Source organism: Aegilops tauschii, chromosome 4, assembly GCF_002575655.3.
Source record: "Aegilops tauschii subsp. strangulata cultivar AL8/78 chromosome 4, Aet v6.0, whole genome shotgun sequence".
Lineage (NCBI taxonomy): Eukaryota > Viridiplantae > Streptophyta > Magnoliopsida > Poales > Poaceae > Aegilops > Aegilops tauschii.
In genome coordinates, this window is record NC_053038.3 from 479,188,957 (window position 1) to 479,205,853 (window position 16,897).

The 16,897-nt window shown below is 43.6% G+C and overlaps 3 protein-coding genes across 5 annotated transcripts; 1 reads left to right on the top strand and 2 right to left on the bottom strand.

Annotated features, from left to right (window-relative positions):
• Nucleotides 1-623: 623 nt before the first annotated feature.
• On the top strand, nt 624-5,765 carry LOC109746958 (vacuolar protein-sorting-associated protein 37 homolog 2). Of its 2 annotated transcripts, none has more exons than XM_020306052.4 (8): nt 624-816; nt 1,540-1,579; nt 2,173-2,406; nt 4,093-4,180; nt 4,712-4,751; nt 4,851-4,897; nt 5,129-5,249; nt 5,408-5,765. In XM_020306052.4, exons 1-8 carry the CDS (start codon nt 624-626, stop codon nt 5,566-5,568), a joined length of 924 nt encoding a protein of 307 aa, XP_020161641.2. In that variant the 3' UTR covers nt 5,569-5,765. The 2 variants fall into 2 exon arrangements, with proteins under 2 accessions (XP_020161641.2, XP_020161642.2); XM_020306053.4 differs by having other exon boundaries at nt 2,176-2,406.
• A 551-nt stretch (nt 5,766-6,316) lies between these two features.
• LOC120963106 (replication protein A 70 kDa DNA-binding subunit E-like) lies at nt 6,317-9,794 on the bottom strand. Of its 2 annotated transcripts, none has more exons than XM_040387529.2 (9): nt 9,463-9,794; nt 8,442-8,618; nt 8,062-8,317; nt 7,870-7,966; nt 7,662-7,792; nt 7,445-7,514; nt 7,247-7,358; nt 7,011-7,165; nt 6,317-6,909 (listed from the first exon to the last, which is right to left on the bottom strand). In XM_040387529.2, the coding sequence occupies exons 3-9, from the start codon at nt 8,189-8,191 to the stop codon at nt 6,555-6,557; spliced, it is 1,050 nt and encodes a 349-aa protein (XP_040243463.1). In that variant the 5' UTR covers nt 8,192-8,317; nt 8,442-8,618; nt 9,463-9,794; the 3' UTR covers nt 6,317-6,554. The 2 variants fall into 2 exon arrangements, with proteins under 2 accessions (XP_040243463.1, XP_040243462.1); XM_040387528.2 differs by having other exon boundaries at nt 8,926-9,794.
• Nucleotides 9,795-11,790: 1,996 nt separating this feature from the next.
• Nucleotides 11,791-15,175, bottom strand: LOC109746959 (uncharacterized). The gene is made up of 9 exons (XM_040387530.2): nt 14,962-15,175; nt 13,997-14,173; nt 13,595-13,868; nt 13,418-13,514; nt 13,210-13,340; nt 12,976-13,045; nt 12,771-12,885; nt 12,540-12,691; nt 11,791-12,428 (listed from the first exon to the last, which is right to left on the bottom strand). The coding sequence occupies exons 2-9, from the start codon at nt 14,150-14,152 to the stop codon at nt 12,056-12,058; spliced, it is 1,368 nt and encodes a 455-aa protein (XP_040243464.1). The 5' UTR covers nt 14,153-14,173; nt 14,962-15,175; the 3' UTR covers nt 11,791-12,055.
• Between the last annotated feature and the right edge of the window lie 1,722 nt (nt 15,176-16,897).

The window sequence follows — 16,897 nt, forward strand, 5'->3', positions numbered from 1 at the left end:
TTATTCCCATTACAAAAATGACGTCGTGTATTTAAAAAATGGTGACCATGTATTTGAGAAGTTTTGAAAACTTGTATTTAAGAAGAAGAAAATACTTAATATATTTGGAAAACAGTAAAAATGAGAAAGAAAATGAAGAAACCCGATGAACAACAAGAAAGAAACAATGAAAAGAAAGAAAAATAAGAAAATAAGAAAGGAAAGAAAAACGTAGTGAAAACCGACAAATAAACAAAAGGAAAGGCGAAGAAAACCAAGAAGCCTAGAAAGAAACAAAGGAAAACAACATATATATAAAGAAGAAGAAGAAAAGAACAACCAAAGAAAGCCCGTTAAAACAAGAAAACACAAGGTATAGCAAAGAAGAAAAAGAAAACAGAAGAAAACCAGTGAAGAAATACAAGAACAAAAGAAAAACATAAAAAAAGAAACAAATAAAAGAAAAACCCCATGAAAACCCGACCCCAAGAAAGTGAAAACAGGGCAAAAAAACACACGCAGAAAAACCAGCCCAAATAGCGAAGAAACAGGAAAAAAACGCACTGCTACAACCGCGCACGCAGGAGGCCCGAAGCGCGTCGGTTTCGGCTATGTCGGCCCAGATTTTGGCCCCGTCCACCATCATGACAGATTCGGAGGTCGGACACGGTTTCTTTTCACTCGGTCGAACCAACCTTGCCCGTCTCTCTCTCTCCCCTCCCCCCTTCCTCCCAGAATTCACCCGGCGGACCCAGCAATCAGTCTGCGCATCCCCCTCTCCCCCCCACGCGAAGCAAGAGCAGCGCGCCGACGCGGACGCGGACGCCGGCCGGCGAGGTAACCAACCCCTCCCCCCTCCTTTGATCCACCGGGATCGCTTCTGCGCCCCCTCTGATCCGGGCCGGCTGCGTCCCGTCGCCGCGTGAGGAGAAACAAAATCCCCCTCGGAGTTGCCAGATTAGATGGTAAAAAGTCGCGTCCGGTCGATTGGTTTCCGGGGGCGTTGGCCGCCTGTGTAAACCCTTAGAATCCCCTGTTGGAATTTTCTGCTCCAAGGATTTTTGCCTACCTACCGACTCGGCAGGCCCTGACAAATTACAAGTTTAGGAACTTTAGGGCGTTATTACAACTTAGTAGTTTCGACTTTGGAGAGCTGCTGGGTGCCTGAATGCGCCTAGACTGTATTTTGCAATAGCAATATGCCAGCAAACGCATGACTTCTCTAGCTCTCTTCCCATGGCATCTGTAGGGAGTTTGGGAATAGAAACCACTGCCTGCAATTCAATCTGCCTATAGCATACAACTGTATGCTGATTTGGTCAGATGGTTTCTTTGCGATGCAGCTTTAGTGTCTTGTCATTTTTTCTTCTTAATGGTAATGGCACACACCAATCTTCCGTGTTCTCAGAAAATGTTAGCGTCCTGTCATGTCACCAGTATGTATTACCGTTGAGACGTTATTTCCCATCAGAGTTTACTTTTAGATATTAACTCTCATTATTCATAGCTGACGGTTCAAACATTTCAAGTTCACACGGCCTTCTCTTTCTTTTGATGCAGACTGCTTTTGCGCGATGAGCTGGAGAATTCCTCTTTTCGGGTAGGTTAATGCCATTTGCAATTGAAAACTAATCTAGGTGGTATTGCCCATTCTTATCTCTTTGTCCAGACGTTTACTTTTCAATCTTCCGAAGCAATTTTTCTGAATGTTGTATGAATTGAGTTGTCTCTCTTCGTAAACCAGATATATTGGGGAATATAGCCAATAAGTTCCATTCGTTTCTCATTCTTGTGACCCGACGTTTTCGTGTATAGATTGAGCTTCCCTGTTGATCAAAACCTAATGCTGGGAAATAATGCAAATGAAATAAGTTGTCAGTTCATGCTACGTTATTTGTCGGAGGTTCAGTCCACCTACCAGGCAGGCTTAGTGTTGTACCTAGTCCATCATTTCAAAGAAAATCGTGCAATCAACATGGTTCATGAATCTGCTCACTTTTGCTCCAAAACATTATTTTGCTGTCAGCCTAGCCAAACTACTATTTTGCATTACCTATGCTTGGATCTTCAGTTACACTGAATTATTAGAATAGTGTATGTGAATGGCACTGTATATTTTGTCTTAGGATTGCTTTGTACCTTTTACTTGTCTTGCTTACTTCCTTAGGTTTGCTTATTAATAAATGCTATCAGCAGCTCTCAGCAGCAACAGCAGCAGCAGCAGCAACCTGAACCAAATTTCCAGAACATATCTACGCAATCTTGGTACCCTCCCTCGGTAGGTGGTTCATCTTCACATCCATCCACACCCAGCTCTTCCGGTGCTAGTCCACACCAAAGAGCTTCAGATCATCCTCAGCCTTCATCACGTGGCCAACCGTCTCCAGCTGAAGCTGCAGGGATAATTGCTCGTTTGAGGGATAAGAGGTACACTATTGGCCTTCTTTCCTTTCAGCATTTCTTGCGTCTTTTTGTAAAACTGTATCTGTATTGTGGACTATAAATTGCAACCAACATCTTAGTTTTACCATGATGCGACGTATATTTGAATGTTCATCTTCAAACTGAGAGTTTCTAAACCTGGTAAGCTTATACTATTTGAAGAAATGCTTATCTTTTAAATTGTAATCTTTTTATAGCGTATCACATTTTAATGCTGGATCAAGGCTGGCATTTTCCATGTTCCAGCTAGGAATAAGAAAAGGAAACCACTCATTTCTTTGATCTTACTATGGGTAGTGGGTACAATTTCATAATCCTCAATTCTGCTTCAAGTAATAATACTGAACAAGCTTTGTGTCAGAAGATTGCCACATCCAAGTTGTACGAAAGATATTTTATACTAACACCTTGAAGACTCCTTTCACTTTCTGGCAATGTTGGATATAATATGAAAAGAAAACTATGTAAAGTGGCTAATATATTCAGTTGTTGTGCTGCTTAGACCATCAAATTTGCATCTCCCCCTTAAAGATTTGCATTTTCAGGTATTTGCTCATTGTTATTTGCACCTTCTATAAGAACTTGCTACAAGATATTATTATGGTACTTGCTGGACAAACCCAAATTTGATTTGTTGTTTCGTATTGAGCAGACAAACTCCGCCTATGTCTTCTAGGCATAGCCGGTCCCAAGCCCGGGTAAAGGAGGAGGGTTGTGATAGGCTTGGCGAGCCAACGTAAAAACTAGCCAGTCCCATAGGTATGAAACCCATTTGAGCGAGAGTAGTAGTAGGATGGGTGACCTCCTAGGAAGTCCTCGTGAAAGGGTTTCATATCTAAGGGTTGTGATAGGCTTGGCGAGCCAACGTAAAAACTAGCCAGTCCCATAGGTATGAAACCCATTTGAGCGAGAGTAGTACTAGGATGGGTGACCTCCTAGGAAGTCCTCGTGAAAGGGTTTCATATCTAAGGGTTGTGATAGGCTTGGCGAGCCAACGTAAAAACTAGCCAGTCTTTTGGGTATGAAACCCATTTGGGCGAGAGTAGTACTAGGATGGGTGACCTCCTGGGAAGTCCTCGTGAAAGGGTTCCATATCTAGCCTACCCCAACTTGTTTGGGATAAAAGGCTTCGTAAGTAAGTAAGTTTCGTATTGAGCAGACAACATCATTCTACATATGCTATTTATCCTATCTTAGTAAATGAGGAAATGTGGAAAATTATCACTCATGCGCCTAATCCCTGAATGTTTTAGTTGAGCATGACTCTTTTTCACTTCAGCACTCTTTTGTACAAATTATAACCGGGCATGGCTCTATTTTACATCGACACTGCAGAGATAAGATGGAACATTGCAAGAACAAGAACTTCTTTAATTGTCTATGTGGCCAATAGAACGATTATGTAGGTTGATTCTAGAGGGCAATTATAGATGAATTACTGATGAGTAGAAAACAGATGCATGGAAGGCATGCCAACTATATGTATGCTAGAGAATTTGGAAGCAGCAATTATGCATAGATTTGATATGTTTCAAATTTCCAAATGTTTACTGTGTGTGTATTTGCACAGTATTTCGTTATACATACCATTATATGGTGATGGTTATACATACTTTTTGGAATACAGAACTATGTTATGCTCTGCTGTTCTTACCTTTACTATTGATGCAGTGTTGATGAGCTGCAGAGGCTGTTAAAGGACAAAGAGTCATATAATGCTTTTTTCAATTCACTTGACCAAGTTAAAACACAGAACAATGTAAGTCTTGCTGCTGCCTATACCATTGTAATTGCTGACTTCATTGCGGTATGGTTGAATTGGTTGTTATACGTGATAGCTACATGTATTTTAATGCTGTTGGTTCTAATATAAAAGTGGGGTTGCTAACTGCTAAGAATGGTTCCCCTGGTTTTTTTGGTTAGTGTTTCTGTTGTAGCATAAATAGACATATAATTCAGCAAGTCGGTTTTCACTTCCTTTGTACCAGATTCCTTTGCTTCCAGTTTTTACTGCAGTAATTAGTATGATCTTTGTTACTTAACATTATAAATCAATTAAATGGGATGAGCCTTATCAAATGCAACAGAAGGTTATTGCTGACACATGTTCTTAAGTAGTTCAGATGCCATTTTGGTGATTATCTTACATTTTTTTGTAATATTTGTTGCTGTTGTTGATTTAAAATATATACAAGTTATCTGGAGGCTTGATCTTGCCAATAGATATACCACATTGAACATCCTAAGAGTGCTCTTGCCGGTTTTCTCACTTGTGTCTGCTTATATTTAGTTACGCGATGAGCTTAGAAAGGAGACCCTGCAGCTTGCGAGTGAGTTATTCAATTTCTGTAGATCAGTTATTGGTGTCTCTAAATGGGCTTTTGATTGTCTCTAAGTGGGAAGTTATGGTTTATGGTGAATTTATACAGGAGAAAATTTAGAAAAGGAGCAGCGGATTTCAGAGCTCAGGAATCAGGTTCAGTACTATTTACCTCTCAAGTTGTAACCACTAGTCTTGTTTTCCATTACTTAGTCCATTTAATATAAATAGCTAATTCAGTTATGAGAGATAAAACACGAATTAGTTAAAACCATTATAGAAACAAAAAACAATCTTACTCAAGTGTTTTGTGCAAGTTTTTGATATTGTTGTCTGCAGTCGATAATTTCCTTCTGAAACTCTGGTTGTGTTTGTGATTTTGTGCAGTGTACTATAATCAGAACCACAGAACTAGCTGCCGCTGAGGACAGGTTGGCCGAGTTGGAAAGGCAAAAGGACGAGATTATGAAGTCCTATTCTCCTGCTGCGCTGCTCGACAAGCTGCAAAGTAAGTGTTCTGAACGGCTGCAGTTCCAATTCGTGCGACGTCGTGCTTGGTTTCCTTCCAGTCTAAACCAGTGCTTGAAGTTTAGCAATGTAAAACTGTTCGTCACGCAAGGCTGTCGCTGACATGCTTGCACACCTTATCTTCATCTCTCTGCTCAGGTACAATGGCGAAGCTGGACGAGGAGTCAGAGGAGCTGCACCAAAAGTTCCTGGAGAAGGATGTCGACCTGCCAACCTTCGTGCAGAAGTACAAGAAGCTCCGCGCTGCGCACCACAAGTGTGCCCTGCTCCACCTCTCCGGCAAGGCCTCGCTTCGCTGATACATCTATCGGTTCATTCATCGTCTGTCGTGGCATGGCTGCTCTGTTGTATCCCGTTCCTTGCCCTGATTTTGACTGCAGACATCAGACTGAGGTCGCATGTATAGTCTTATGGCTGACTTCACGTGCATAATTACAATCTGCTATGTGTGATTGGTTTATGCTGAATGCCATGGTTGTGGAGTCATGAGAACAAAGCTGAGCTCTTCTTTTATTTCGTTATCATTCACGTAACACGTCATTTTGGTCGTATGTGAAATTATGAACTGAAACCGTATTGAATTGCACTGCTTATGAATACATTTAAACTTCATTGTGGCCCGAACTTTGTCTAAACCTGAGAAGTATAAAATGGAAATTATTTTCTACTCATGTTCAATAGCAACCAAGAACATGACCTGAAGCAACAAGTGTGGTTAAAACTTCACTGGATTTGCCCTGTCCGCCTATCAGCCTATGTAAGCTTCATTATAGTTTTTACTTCAGGCATGTTCGGCATCCCTCCGACTCCACGATCTCGCTCCCGGAGTTGGCGGAGCTGAAGGTAAAAAGTATGGAGCGGGGGAACAGGTGCTCTGCAGATCCTTGAATTTCAGGGAGCAGTGGATTGCCGAACAGCCCCTTCATTTCAAATTTACTCTATTGATGATGTATCCAGTGAGAACTTGGTTTGGGTGAAAATCTGAAAACTTGCCTTATGCGCCATTGAATCTACAACGAACAGCATTCAGGTAGAGGCTAGGGTATGTTACCAAAATGGTCTAAAGCCCATTTTCCATCAACCATGATATAGAGGGAAACAATGTTCAAAAGGATTAAACGGGTTCTGATCTGTTAGACTGTAACCCATCACCATCACTAGATGGAGCCACAGCGGTAGATGCAGGAGTTCCCAGGTAGATTAAGGAGAACAGAAAGATACATTGCCTGATCCTAGGCATTACCCTAGATACACTATTATTAGTCCCAGAATGCTCCCCCATTCCCTAGTTGATCGAGTCGTCGTCCCCTCGCAGGCGCTTGCTAGGCTTCTGGCTCCCCTCAGGGTCAGCCTTCTCCTTGCAATCACTAGCGGCTCCAGCAGGGGGTGGGACGCTAGCATCGTCCATGATCGACCTCACCGCGAAGCTCCCGTTCACGTACTTGTCGAAAACCTGGAAGGTGTGTGTCGAGCCAATAAGATCCTCAATTTCCTCTGGCAGGGCGTACCACTCGTCGTCTTCCTCGATGTTATCGACGAGCTCCTTTGCAGAGACACCGACCAGCTCCTCCGCCACCTCGCAGAAGATAATCAGGTCCATTGTGCCGGTGGCATCTTCCACCTTCGCCTTCAGCTTGTACCTAGCGTGCCCAGAAGGGCCAGAACAGCGGTGTGGTAGTCAGTGACTTATGAATGAGCAACGAGTATAAATCGAGAACCACATAGCGTTGCAGGTCCCTACCACTGAACTGGCCTCTTGATCGGACCACATCGGGCGCACTTGTATTTCCTTGGGGCCCCGTACATGGACTTCTGGCAGGTGTCGCATCCAAGGTAGCACCAGCCATTGCTGCAATCTATGTCTATCAGGGAGACTCTGCACAAAAACGTGGTATCCTGCAAGTAAACACAGAGATATGTGAGAACAACGGATTGGCTTTGCACACGCAAACGAGAAGAGCAACAAACTTAATTCACCTCGTCATACTCTTCCGGATCAAGGCTCTTTAGCTGTTTGATTGTTCGCCAACTCTCTAACTTCTGAGCTGGTGTTTTCTTCGGAACAGGGTTTGCTTGCTGAATGCGCAAACTGCATGCACATGAACCAGTTAGCCATGTACTAGTACAGCTCGGATCAATCATTAATGTAGGTATAAACTTATGAAGTCCACTCACTTCGCATGGAATTCTTGCACCGCTGGTATTTCCAAATCCAGATAGTACTCTGAAGACGTTGTAGAGCAAACTGTATATAACACAAAGAGATCACAAATTGCGCTAAAAGGTTTCAGTATACACTATGGTTGCATTGAATGATAGACAGACTGAAGTTTTACAAGAAAAGAAAGGAATATAAAACAACAGTAAATGATAGAGTGGATCAAGGATTAACCCGATGATGAGGAATCAACAGATATCCCTGCAAAGACAGCAACAACTGAGGCGTCTTTGCCTTTCTCGGCCATATCCTCAGCAAAACCAGAAGCAATATCACCATACAGTGTGACACCCAGTACCTTTCCTCTGTAAGTGATAACTCCAGCAGTGAGGAGCTATCAGGGGGCATCAATCATCCAAAAGAAAAAAGTGTATTCCGTTACCTCAAGTCCCGAATGCTTGCATTGCAAATTTCTATAACGCGGGATCTTTTTGTGACCTCCTGTAGCTCCCCGACACCTACTACGTGTCCCAGAACATCTGCGTAATGTATATCCACACATGCAAGGGAAAGAATAAGATATACAAGTGGTAGGTCTAACTCTGATCAAACTTTCTGTGCTAAAAGAATCTACCTGTCAATAAGCTGTTGTCGCCACACCTAGAACGGAGATCCTTAAAATTAACAAACTCAAAGCTGTAGAGGGGAATCGAATCAATATCTCCTTCTATCTCAGTGACCACGGTCTGCCTTCTAATGTACATAGTCCACTCATTGCTACATGACACCTCTGCACATCAACATGAAAATCTGACAAGACTATGTTCAACTAGCCTATGTTCAAACCGCTCTATATCGCCGGGTTCTACACGCGCCTGCATAGTTTTACCCTACGAGTGGAATACAACTAGAAGAATCAGTGCATTGAGAAAAAGGATGGTAATTAAACATTAGTAGCCAGCAAGCAATGTGATTCATCTGTTTAGTGTTCACTTTAGGTAGGGAATGCATCACCTGATCGTCGATCAGAAGGCAGTCAAGGCCGAACAAAGTGTCATTTTTTGGATTGAAGGACTCCCACAGCCGCGAGATGCGCACCCGCACTTTACACTTGTCCATTCCATACTTTAACTGAGACAGTGGGGTGAACTCATCCTCAGCTGAACCCATTTTGGCCTGGATGGCTTGAAGCTGCAAAATAGCATAGAGAAAAAAAGGAAATAGTGATTAATATTGTACTGTTGTACTCCCTCCGTTCCAAAAGGTGTGTTGCCTATAAAGCTATTTTGGGATGAAATTTCTTGCATTTTTCGTGTTGGTCAGAATACTAGGTGTGAGTTTCAATAATGCTGCTACTTTGTGGTATACATGGAAAATAATAATAACACGATTTTCCATTAACAGGTGTGACGTCAGCAACCAGAATATGATGCCCCCCAAAAAAGGATTTTAACAAATAAAACCCTAGCGGACCGGGGGAATCGAGTGTTTGGCTTACCGGGCATTGTGCTAAGTTTGCATCCGAATCGAAATCTGGCTGTTTTCTTATTCGGGATCTTGCTTTTCATGGTTCTCATCTCTGCAACTCGCGATTTTCGCGAGAGCTCTTCTCCTTCTTGGGGGTCGGCCTGTAGTAGCAGGCGAGGACGAGGCCGAACAGCTGGTACGATTTACATATCTTCTACCCGTCCACAGGACGCAAACACTTGGGAGTACAAATCGACTTGACTACGAGTTGTGATGGAAAACAAAAGCAAATCCGAATAAATGCCGAGATTATTCATGAACTGAGGCCAAGTCAGATCGCAAACTCAACAGCGCAGTAGAACCTCGCAGCTATTCATTAACTGAGGCCAAGACAGATTATTCAGGGTCGTCGGGGAAGAATCGTTCGTGTGAACATCCCGGAGAAAATCGATTGCGACAACACAAGAATCGAGACGGAAACTAGTAATGCGAGTGGTAAAGAAAAAGGAGGCTACTCTGCTCTTTTCCCCTTGGAGTTGGAGGATGGAGAAGGAAGACCTGGGTTTACCTCCGGAACCGAGGTCGTAGATGTAACTGGTTTTCTCCTCTCCGTCGCCGAGAAGAACGAAGCTTGCTGGAGAAGGAGAAAGGAGGAGGAAGAGACGGGGGTTGGACGGAGTGGCGGAAGCCTGGGCCGGTGTCCTGTCAAGCCCGAGAGGAAACTATAGAAAATGCCCCTGGTCTTAAAAGCCTACGAGTTTCTGTCAGGCCCATTGATGGGATAAGACTGCTCAGTCCCTGGGAAGTGATCCTCAAAAACAAAAAAAGTTCCCGGGAAGTGGAGTTTCTCGGCCCAAACGAGCTCGGGTGAACAGTAAAATTAAAAAACAATTAAAAAATCTGAAATATTTTTGTGACAAACATTGATGAATAGAGAGTGAAAATTTCATTATGGAATCACATTCCTGGAAGGCGTGGCCAAAAAAACAAAATCGATACTCTCAAAATGTTACTTTCGAAAGCATTTTGGAGCATTGATTTCTTTTTTTTTGCCACGACTTCCATAAATATGATTTCATGATGCAAGCTTTTAGAACATTTGTCAATGTTTTTCACAAAAAAAAAATCAGATTTCTTTGATTTTTATTTATTTTACTGTTCACTCGAGCGCATTTGGGCTCGGGCTGAGAAGGTGACTTTCCCAGTCCCCGTCTATTTTGTTCTCACAATAGCATATATTTTCACCCCCCAAAATATATACCGCCGGACAAGTAGCCTATAAAATTTTTACTAGGGCTCCTTTGGTTCGAAGAAAACGTGAAGAAAAGGGTAGGAATAAGCAATTTTTCTATGGTTGTATTATTCATGTCCTCGGTTCAAAGGAATGGGGAAAAGAAAACAAACATTTGATCTCAATTTCAAAGGAAAAACACATAAGTTCTAATATCCACTTGGACTTCTTTTTCAGATTCATATGCACGAAGAACGAGATTAAGATCCTTGGTGGCGTCATAATATTATAACTATACATTTTCGTGAACTTTTGGCTCTCATTTGACTGTATTAATTAGGATTTCTGTCAAAAAGATTCAATTTTATGAACCAAATATAAAAGTTGATAGAACTTCTACATTTACCGATCCCTATTTTGCGCATGCATTACTATATTTTTGTGTTATTTAATCCAGAAACCGGAGCATGTCTTACCACTGAATCTAGACAACCATGTAAATCACTCCCTTGATTGGTTATAGTTGACATGTCTCAGACAGCTTTGACTAGTTATTCGAGTGTTGACTACTACTTTTTAATATTGGAAGGCGTGCTCTGATGAGGTCATGTCGCATTAGCAACAACATGTGAGCGACGAGATAGGGTCTTCACCCCTAAGGGCCTTCCACGGGAGGCCATCCCGGCCTTGGCTCGTCCTCGCAAAACCACACCACATACACCACGTTTAGTAGGTTGCATTAGGTTTAGCCAGGTTCTGAAAATTTTTGTTTGGTTGCCTTGTCGGTATATATTTTTTGGCTCGCACGATATTAAAGCACCGCTCAGTTAGACCCGCTAAAAACGTCGAATCGACTATTTGTAGCGAGCCGGACAGTGGCTCTCACGATGCAATATGGTGCAAGCCTGGGACATGGGGTCAGTGGGGTTTGCACATGTTCCTGTTTTGCTTAACTCCGGAATCTCTTTCGCATAATTCTTTCTATTCCACCCGCAAAAAAAAATTATTTCTATTCCACACAACAACGCTTCGGCTTGGGATAAGCTCTACATGAAAAAAATACAAATCGATGCTATGGTTTCGTCCACGTGATCGGTTCATAGTTTCATTAACTATAAATGTTCAATTTCATGTTCATGTTTGGAGTTACTTTGAACAATATTTGTCAAATCGTCACACACAATGGATCGTTTGAATTTTCTTTGACCAATAGCTTCATCTTCCTGTTTCACACGACATTAGTGTTGTACATTTTCTGTTTCGACAGTCGTAGATGTGTAGATCTTTACCTCCCTAGTGCTCTAATGGAATGTACAAATGCATATGTGCGATTTATTTTACCCACACGTCTTAACCTCCTTCACCTAGTCCCCTCTAATCTACGGTGGTCGATTCAAGATAAACTCTACACCAAAAAGATGCACGTCACTGCTTATGAATACCTTGAAACTTCAGTGTAGTCCGAACTTTGTCCAAACCTGAGAAGTATAAAATGGAAATTATTTTCTATTCTCATGTTCAATAGCAGCAGTTCAGAACATGACCTCAAGTAGCTAGGTGTGGTCAAAACTTCACTGGCTTTGCCCTGTCCACCTATGTAAGCTTCATTATAGTTCACTTCATTTCAAATTTACTCTATTGGCGATGTGTCCAGTGAAAACTTGATTTGGGTGAAAATCTGAAAACTTGCCTCATGCACGATTGATTCTACAACGAACAGCATCTGGTCACCAAAATGGGCTAAGCCCATTTTCCATCAACCATGATAACAAGGGAAACAATGTTCAAAAGGATTAAACGGGTTCTGGTCTGTTACCCAGCACTAACACTAGATCCAGTGACTCACAGCAGTAGATGCAGTTGTTCCCAGGTAGAAGGAGAACAGAAAGCTCCATTGGCTGATCCTTTCAGATGCATTACCCTAGATACACTATAGCCCTAGATCTAGGTTGATCGAGTCGTCGTCCCCTCGCAGGCGCTTGTTAGGCTTCTTGCTCCCCTCAGGGTCAGCCTTCTCCTCCTTGCATTGACTAGCGGCTGCAGCAGGGGCTGGGACGCTAGCATCGTCCATGATCGACCTCACCGAGAAGCTCCCGTCCATGTGCTTGTCGAAAACCTGGAAGGTGTGCGTTGAGCCAATAAGATCCTCGATTTCGTCTGGCAGGCTGTACCACTCATCATCGTCCTCGATCTTATTCACGAGCTCCTCCGCGGAGACACCGACCAGCTCCTCTGCCACCTCACAGAAGATCATCAGGTTCATTGCGCCGGTAGCATCCTGCACCTTCGCCTTCAGCTTGTACCTAGCATGCCCACAAGGCCAGAACAGCAGTGTGGTAATCAGTGATGAATGAGCAACAAGTATGCACTGAGAACCGATACGGCAATGGCACCATAGCGTTGCAGGTCCCTACCACTGAACTGGCATCATCGGGCCACATCGGGCACACCTGTATTTCCTTGGAGCCCTGGACATCGACTTTTGGCAGGTGTCGCATCCAAGATAGCACCAACCATTGGTGCAATCTACATCTATCAGGGAGACTCTGCACAAAAACATGGTATCCTGCAAGTGGACACAGATACGTGAGTAAAACGGATAGGCTTTGCACACATAAACGAGAAGAGCAGCCAACTTGATTTACCTCATCATACTCTTCTCGATCGAGGCTTTTTAGCTGTTCGATTGTTCGCCAACTCTCAGCCAACTTCTGAGTTGGAGTTTTTAACGGAACAGGGTTTGCCTGCTGAATGAGCAAACTGCGTGCACATGAACCAGTTAGCCATGTACTACTAGCACAGCTCAGATCAATCATCAACGAAGGTACAAACTTTATGAAGTCCACTCACTTCGCACGGAATTCTTGCACCTCTGGTATTTCCAAATCCAGATAGTACATTGAAGATGTTGTAGAGCAAACTACAACAACCAAAGATCACAAACAAATGGCACCAAAATATTACAGTACACACTATTGCGTCAAATGATAAGGCAGACTAAAGTTTTACAAGAAAGAAAGGACTGTATTTCAACAGTATCGCATGGTAGAAACAGACAAATGAACCGGTGGATCAAGGATTAACCTGATGATGAGGAAGTAACAGACATCCCTGCAAAGGCAGCAACAACTGAGGCGTCTTGGCCTTTCTCGAGCATATCCTCAGTAAAACCAGAAGCAACATCTCCAAACAGTGTCACACTCAGTGCCCTTCCTCTGTAAATGGTAACTCCAGCAGTGAGGAGCTATCAAGGGACGTCAATCATTAGAAAGAAGGATGTGTATTCCATTACCTCAAATCCCGAATTCTTGCATTGCAAATTTCTATAATGCGTGATTTTTTTGAGACTTCCTCTAGCTCCCCAACATATACTATGTGACCCAGAACATCTGCATATGTCAGAAAAGGAATGAGATATACATGTGGCAGGTCTGACGCTGATCAAATATTCAGTTCCAACAGAACCTACCAGTCAATAAGCTGTTGTCGTCGCACCTATAACGGAGATCCTTAAATTTAACAAACTCAAAGCTGTGGAGGGGTATCGAATCAATATCTCCTTCTATCTCAGTGACCACCGTCTGCCTTCTAATGTACATAGTCCACTCATTGCTACAGGACATATAGTAGTCCCTCTGCGAATCAACATGAAAATCCGACAAGGCATAGACCTTCCCTTCAACTAGCAGATCTTCAAACCGCTCTATATCGCCAGGTTCTACACGCGCCTGCATAGTTTTACCCTACAAGTGGAAAACAACTAGAAGAATCAGTGCATTGAAGACTCAAAGGATGGTAATTTAAGGTTAGTGGCCAGCAAGCAATGTGATTCATCCGTTTGGCGTTCAACTTAAGGTAGGGAATGCATCACCTGATCGTCGATCAGAAGGCAGTCAAGGCCGAACAAAGTGTCATCTTTTGGATTGAAGGACTCCCACAGCCGTGAGACGCGCACCCGCACTTTACATTTGTCCATTCCATATTCTAACTGAGACAGTGGGGTGAACTCATCCCCAGCTGAACCCATTTTGGCCTGGATGGCTTGAAGCTGCAAGTTAGCACAGAGAAAAAAAAAGGAAATAGTGATCAATCCTTGTATTACATATATTTTTTAAATCCAAAAATTAGAGAATCTTAAGCAACCAATAGTAAATTTTCACCAGTAGTATGAAAGCCTGAAATTAAGCAATGGACTATTTTGCTTTCTCGTCATAATTTTTTGCTTACTAAACATGAGTATTAACTGGTTTAAATTTATGAGTTGTGTATTTGAGGAAAAGGTGTCAGTTGTGTTACCTGTAAAGCTGTTTTGGGATGAAATCTCTTCTATTTTTCGTGTAGTATATATTAACAGCGATTTAGAGTAATAGAAATGCTTCCAATACTGCTGTAGCTATGTGGCGTATATGTAAAATTAGAACAACACGATTTTCAGTCAACAGGTTTGGCGTCAGCAACTAGAATATGAGACCCAAAAATAAGATTTTTAACATAAAAACAAACCCTAGCGGAACAAGGGGGGGAAAATCGCCATAGGAGAAGTAAGTAGAATGTGGCTTCTGTCCGTCTACAGGATGCAAATATTTAGGAGTGGTAAATGGATTTGACTACAAGTTGTGATGGAAAACAAAAACAAATCCGAATAAATGCTGAGATCATAACTCAGCATCTGCGTCATTGGCGAAGAATAGTTCGTGTGGACATCCGGGAGAAAATCGATCGCGAGAACAAAGGAATAGAGACGGAAACTAGTAATGTGAGGGCCAAAGGAAAGGAGGCTGCTCTGCTCTTTTCCCCCTTGGAGTTGGAGGATGGAGAAGGAAGACCTGGGTTTACCTCCGGAACCGAAGTCGTAGTAGATTTAACTGGATTTCTCCGCCGCGTCGCCGAGACGAACGAAGCTTGTTGGAGATTCTTTTTTTGAAAGGGCTTGCTGGAGAGTGGAGAAGGAAATGGACCAAGGACAAAGGAGAAAGGAGGAGGAAGAGACGGGGTCTCGGGGTTGGACCGAGTGGCGGAGCCCTGGGCCGGTGTCCTGTCAAGCGCGAGAGGAAACTATAAAAAACTGACCCTAGTCTTAAAAGCCTACGAGTTCCTGCCAGGCCCATTGATGGGATATGACATGCTCAGTCCCGTATAATTTCAAAAATATAATAATATATGTTTTCATCCCAAAATATAGATAAAAAACCGCCTCGATCCTGGCGCTGCGACGAGAGGACGTCACTGGAGTCGACCTGCCTCGCCTGGAGTAAGCCGCGGTGAGGGGGGGGGGGGGGGCAGCCACCGGAGTGGTCACCATCGCCGTCGCCCCGCCGGTCGCCGGGCCGAAGGTCAGGCTCACCGAGCTCGGGCAGGGTCGCAGAGGATGCAGGTGGAGTCGGAGGCACATCGGCGACGGAGAGATCCCCGGACACCACCAGGTCCAGGCGCAGCCGTGCGACAAGGGTGGGGAGGGGAGGTGACCGGTCCACACCCAACCCCAGTCCAGCCGAGGCCTCGGCCGGCGAGTGCAGGACAGAGGAGGCCGGTGGGGACGGAGGCACGACGGAGTCTGGGAGGGCCCCGGTTGCCACGGGGTCGCCACAGACGTGCCTCTTGCCAAAGCACAATCGTGCCTCTCGCGGAAGGAAAAAAAAACAGAAAACGCGTTTTTTTCGTTTTCGAGAGGCACGGCCGTGCCTCTCGCAGAAGGAAAAGAAACAGAACACGCGTTGTTGTTTTTCGTTTCCGAGAGGCACGGCCGTGACTCTCGCGAAAGTAAAACCGTGCCTCTCGCAGAAGCAAAACCGTGACTCTCGCGAATGAAAAAAAATGCATTTTTTCACGCAAAATTTTTTTTTTCGAAATTTTTTTGTCCAAAAGTTAAGGAAGACCGGTGGTAAACCGAAACGTCGAAAAACCCTAGAAATACGTTTATAAAGTCGAAAACACGTGCGAAAAAATAAAAAAAAAATCGAAGGGAGCGCGACACATGGTGGGCGGCTGAGAGCGCGCCAAATGGCTTTGATCGTTGTGAGGCTCCCAAAGGAGCGCTCGTCAACTAGTTGCTCTCGAAACCTCCAAGGACTTGTTAGGTAGACTGTAGCAATTGGGACAGGCTGCATAAGTCAAACGAGCTAGGTTAATTGGGGCCTAGTTGAGAAAAAAACAATGTATCCATGTAGTTTGGTCTTGTCCATGGTGGTTGATGGGGTTAGTAGCATGCATTGTTTGTTTTTGTCCACTTCTCACATGCGTTGTGAGAGGAGGATGCATCCTCATGAAAAAGTAGAGAATCTTTCTCCCCCATGATCCGTGCAAGTCTGTATGAGTGGAAACGGATGAATCGGCCATTCCTTCTCAGTCAAGGCCGATGGTGCTTTAAACAGCGTGTGATGCAGGAATTAGATGCAATCCGAGCAAGCAAACACCATGTGAAACAAAAGATTTCTTCTATATGCAGTCTACCTACAACCATCGAGGCTACCAAACACGCCCCAACAGCTTTATAGTATGTCACTTTTGACCGCTCGGCCACTCTCCCCTTTCAGGAATACGATCTCCTCAAATAAAGGGTTCCTGAATAAGAAGGATGGTGGCCTTCGTTCTTAAGTTAAGAAGAGCAAATGGAAGTATTAAATTTGCTAGCGTTGTGGGAGAATAAATAAGGGCATGTAGTAAGTTCATTCCAATTTATGTAAAGCAAAGGGGCAAAGCTTCTAGGATAGCTCCCCCCTCCCTGCCATCGCCGACCTTCCCCAGCTCCCTTCCTTCGTCACTTCAGTCTAAG

Excerpts from the sequence above, each read along its gene's own strand:
- LOC109746958 (XM_020306052.4), top strand. The coding sequence starts at position 624 with ATGACAGATTCGGAGGTCGGACACGGTTTCTTTTCACTCGGTCGAACC. Across the intron at positions 4,752-4,850 it reads GGAGACCCTGCAGCTTGCGA|GAGAAAATTTAGAAAAGGAG; the intron begins GTGAGTTATTCA and ends GAATTTATACAG. Across the intron at positions 5,250-5,407 it reads GCTGCTCGACAAGCTGCAAA|GTACAATGGCGAAGCTGGAC; the intron begins GTAAGTGTTCTG and ends CTCTCTGCTCAG.
- LOC109746959 (XM_040387530.2), bottom strand. The coding sequence starts at position 14,152 with ATGGGTTCAGCTGGGGATGAGTTCACCCCACTGTCTCAGTTAGAATAT. Across the intron at positions 13,869-13,996 it reads GCCTTCTGATCGACGATCAG|GGTAAAACTATGCAGGCGCG; the intron begins GTGATGCATTCC and ends TTCCACTTGTAG. Across the intron at positions 12,886-12,975 it reads GTGCAAGAATTCCGTGCGAA|TTTGCTCATTCAGCAGGCAA; the intron begins GTGAGTGGACTT and ends ATGTGCACGCAG.
- LOC120963106 (XM_040387529.2), bottom strand. The coding sequence starts at position 8,191 with ATGTACATTAGAAGGCAGACCGTGGTCACTGAGATAGAAGGAGATATT. Across the intron at positions 7,515-7,661 it reads TGTTGATTCCTCATCATCGG|TTTGCTCTACAACGTCTTCA; the intron begins GTTAATCCTTGA and ends TGTTATATACAG. Across the intron at positions 7,166-7,246 it reads ATCCGGAAGAGTATGACGAG|GATACCACGTTTTTGTGCAG; the intron begins GTGAATTAAGTT and ends GTTTACTTGCAG.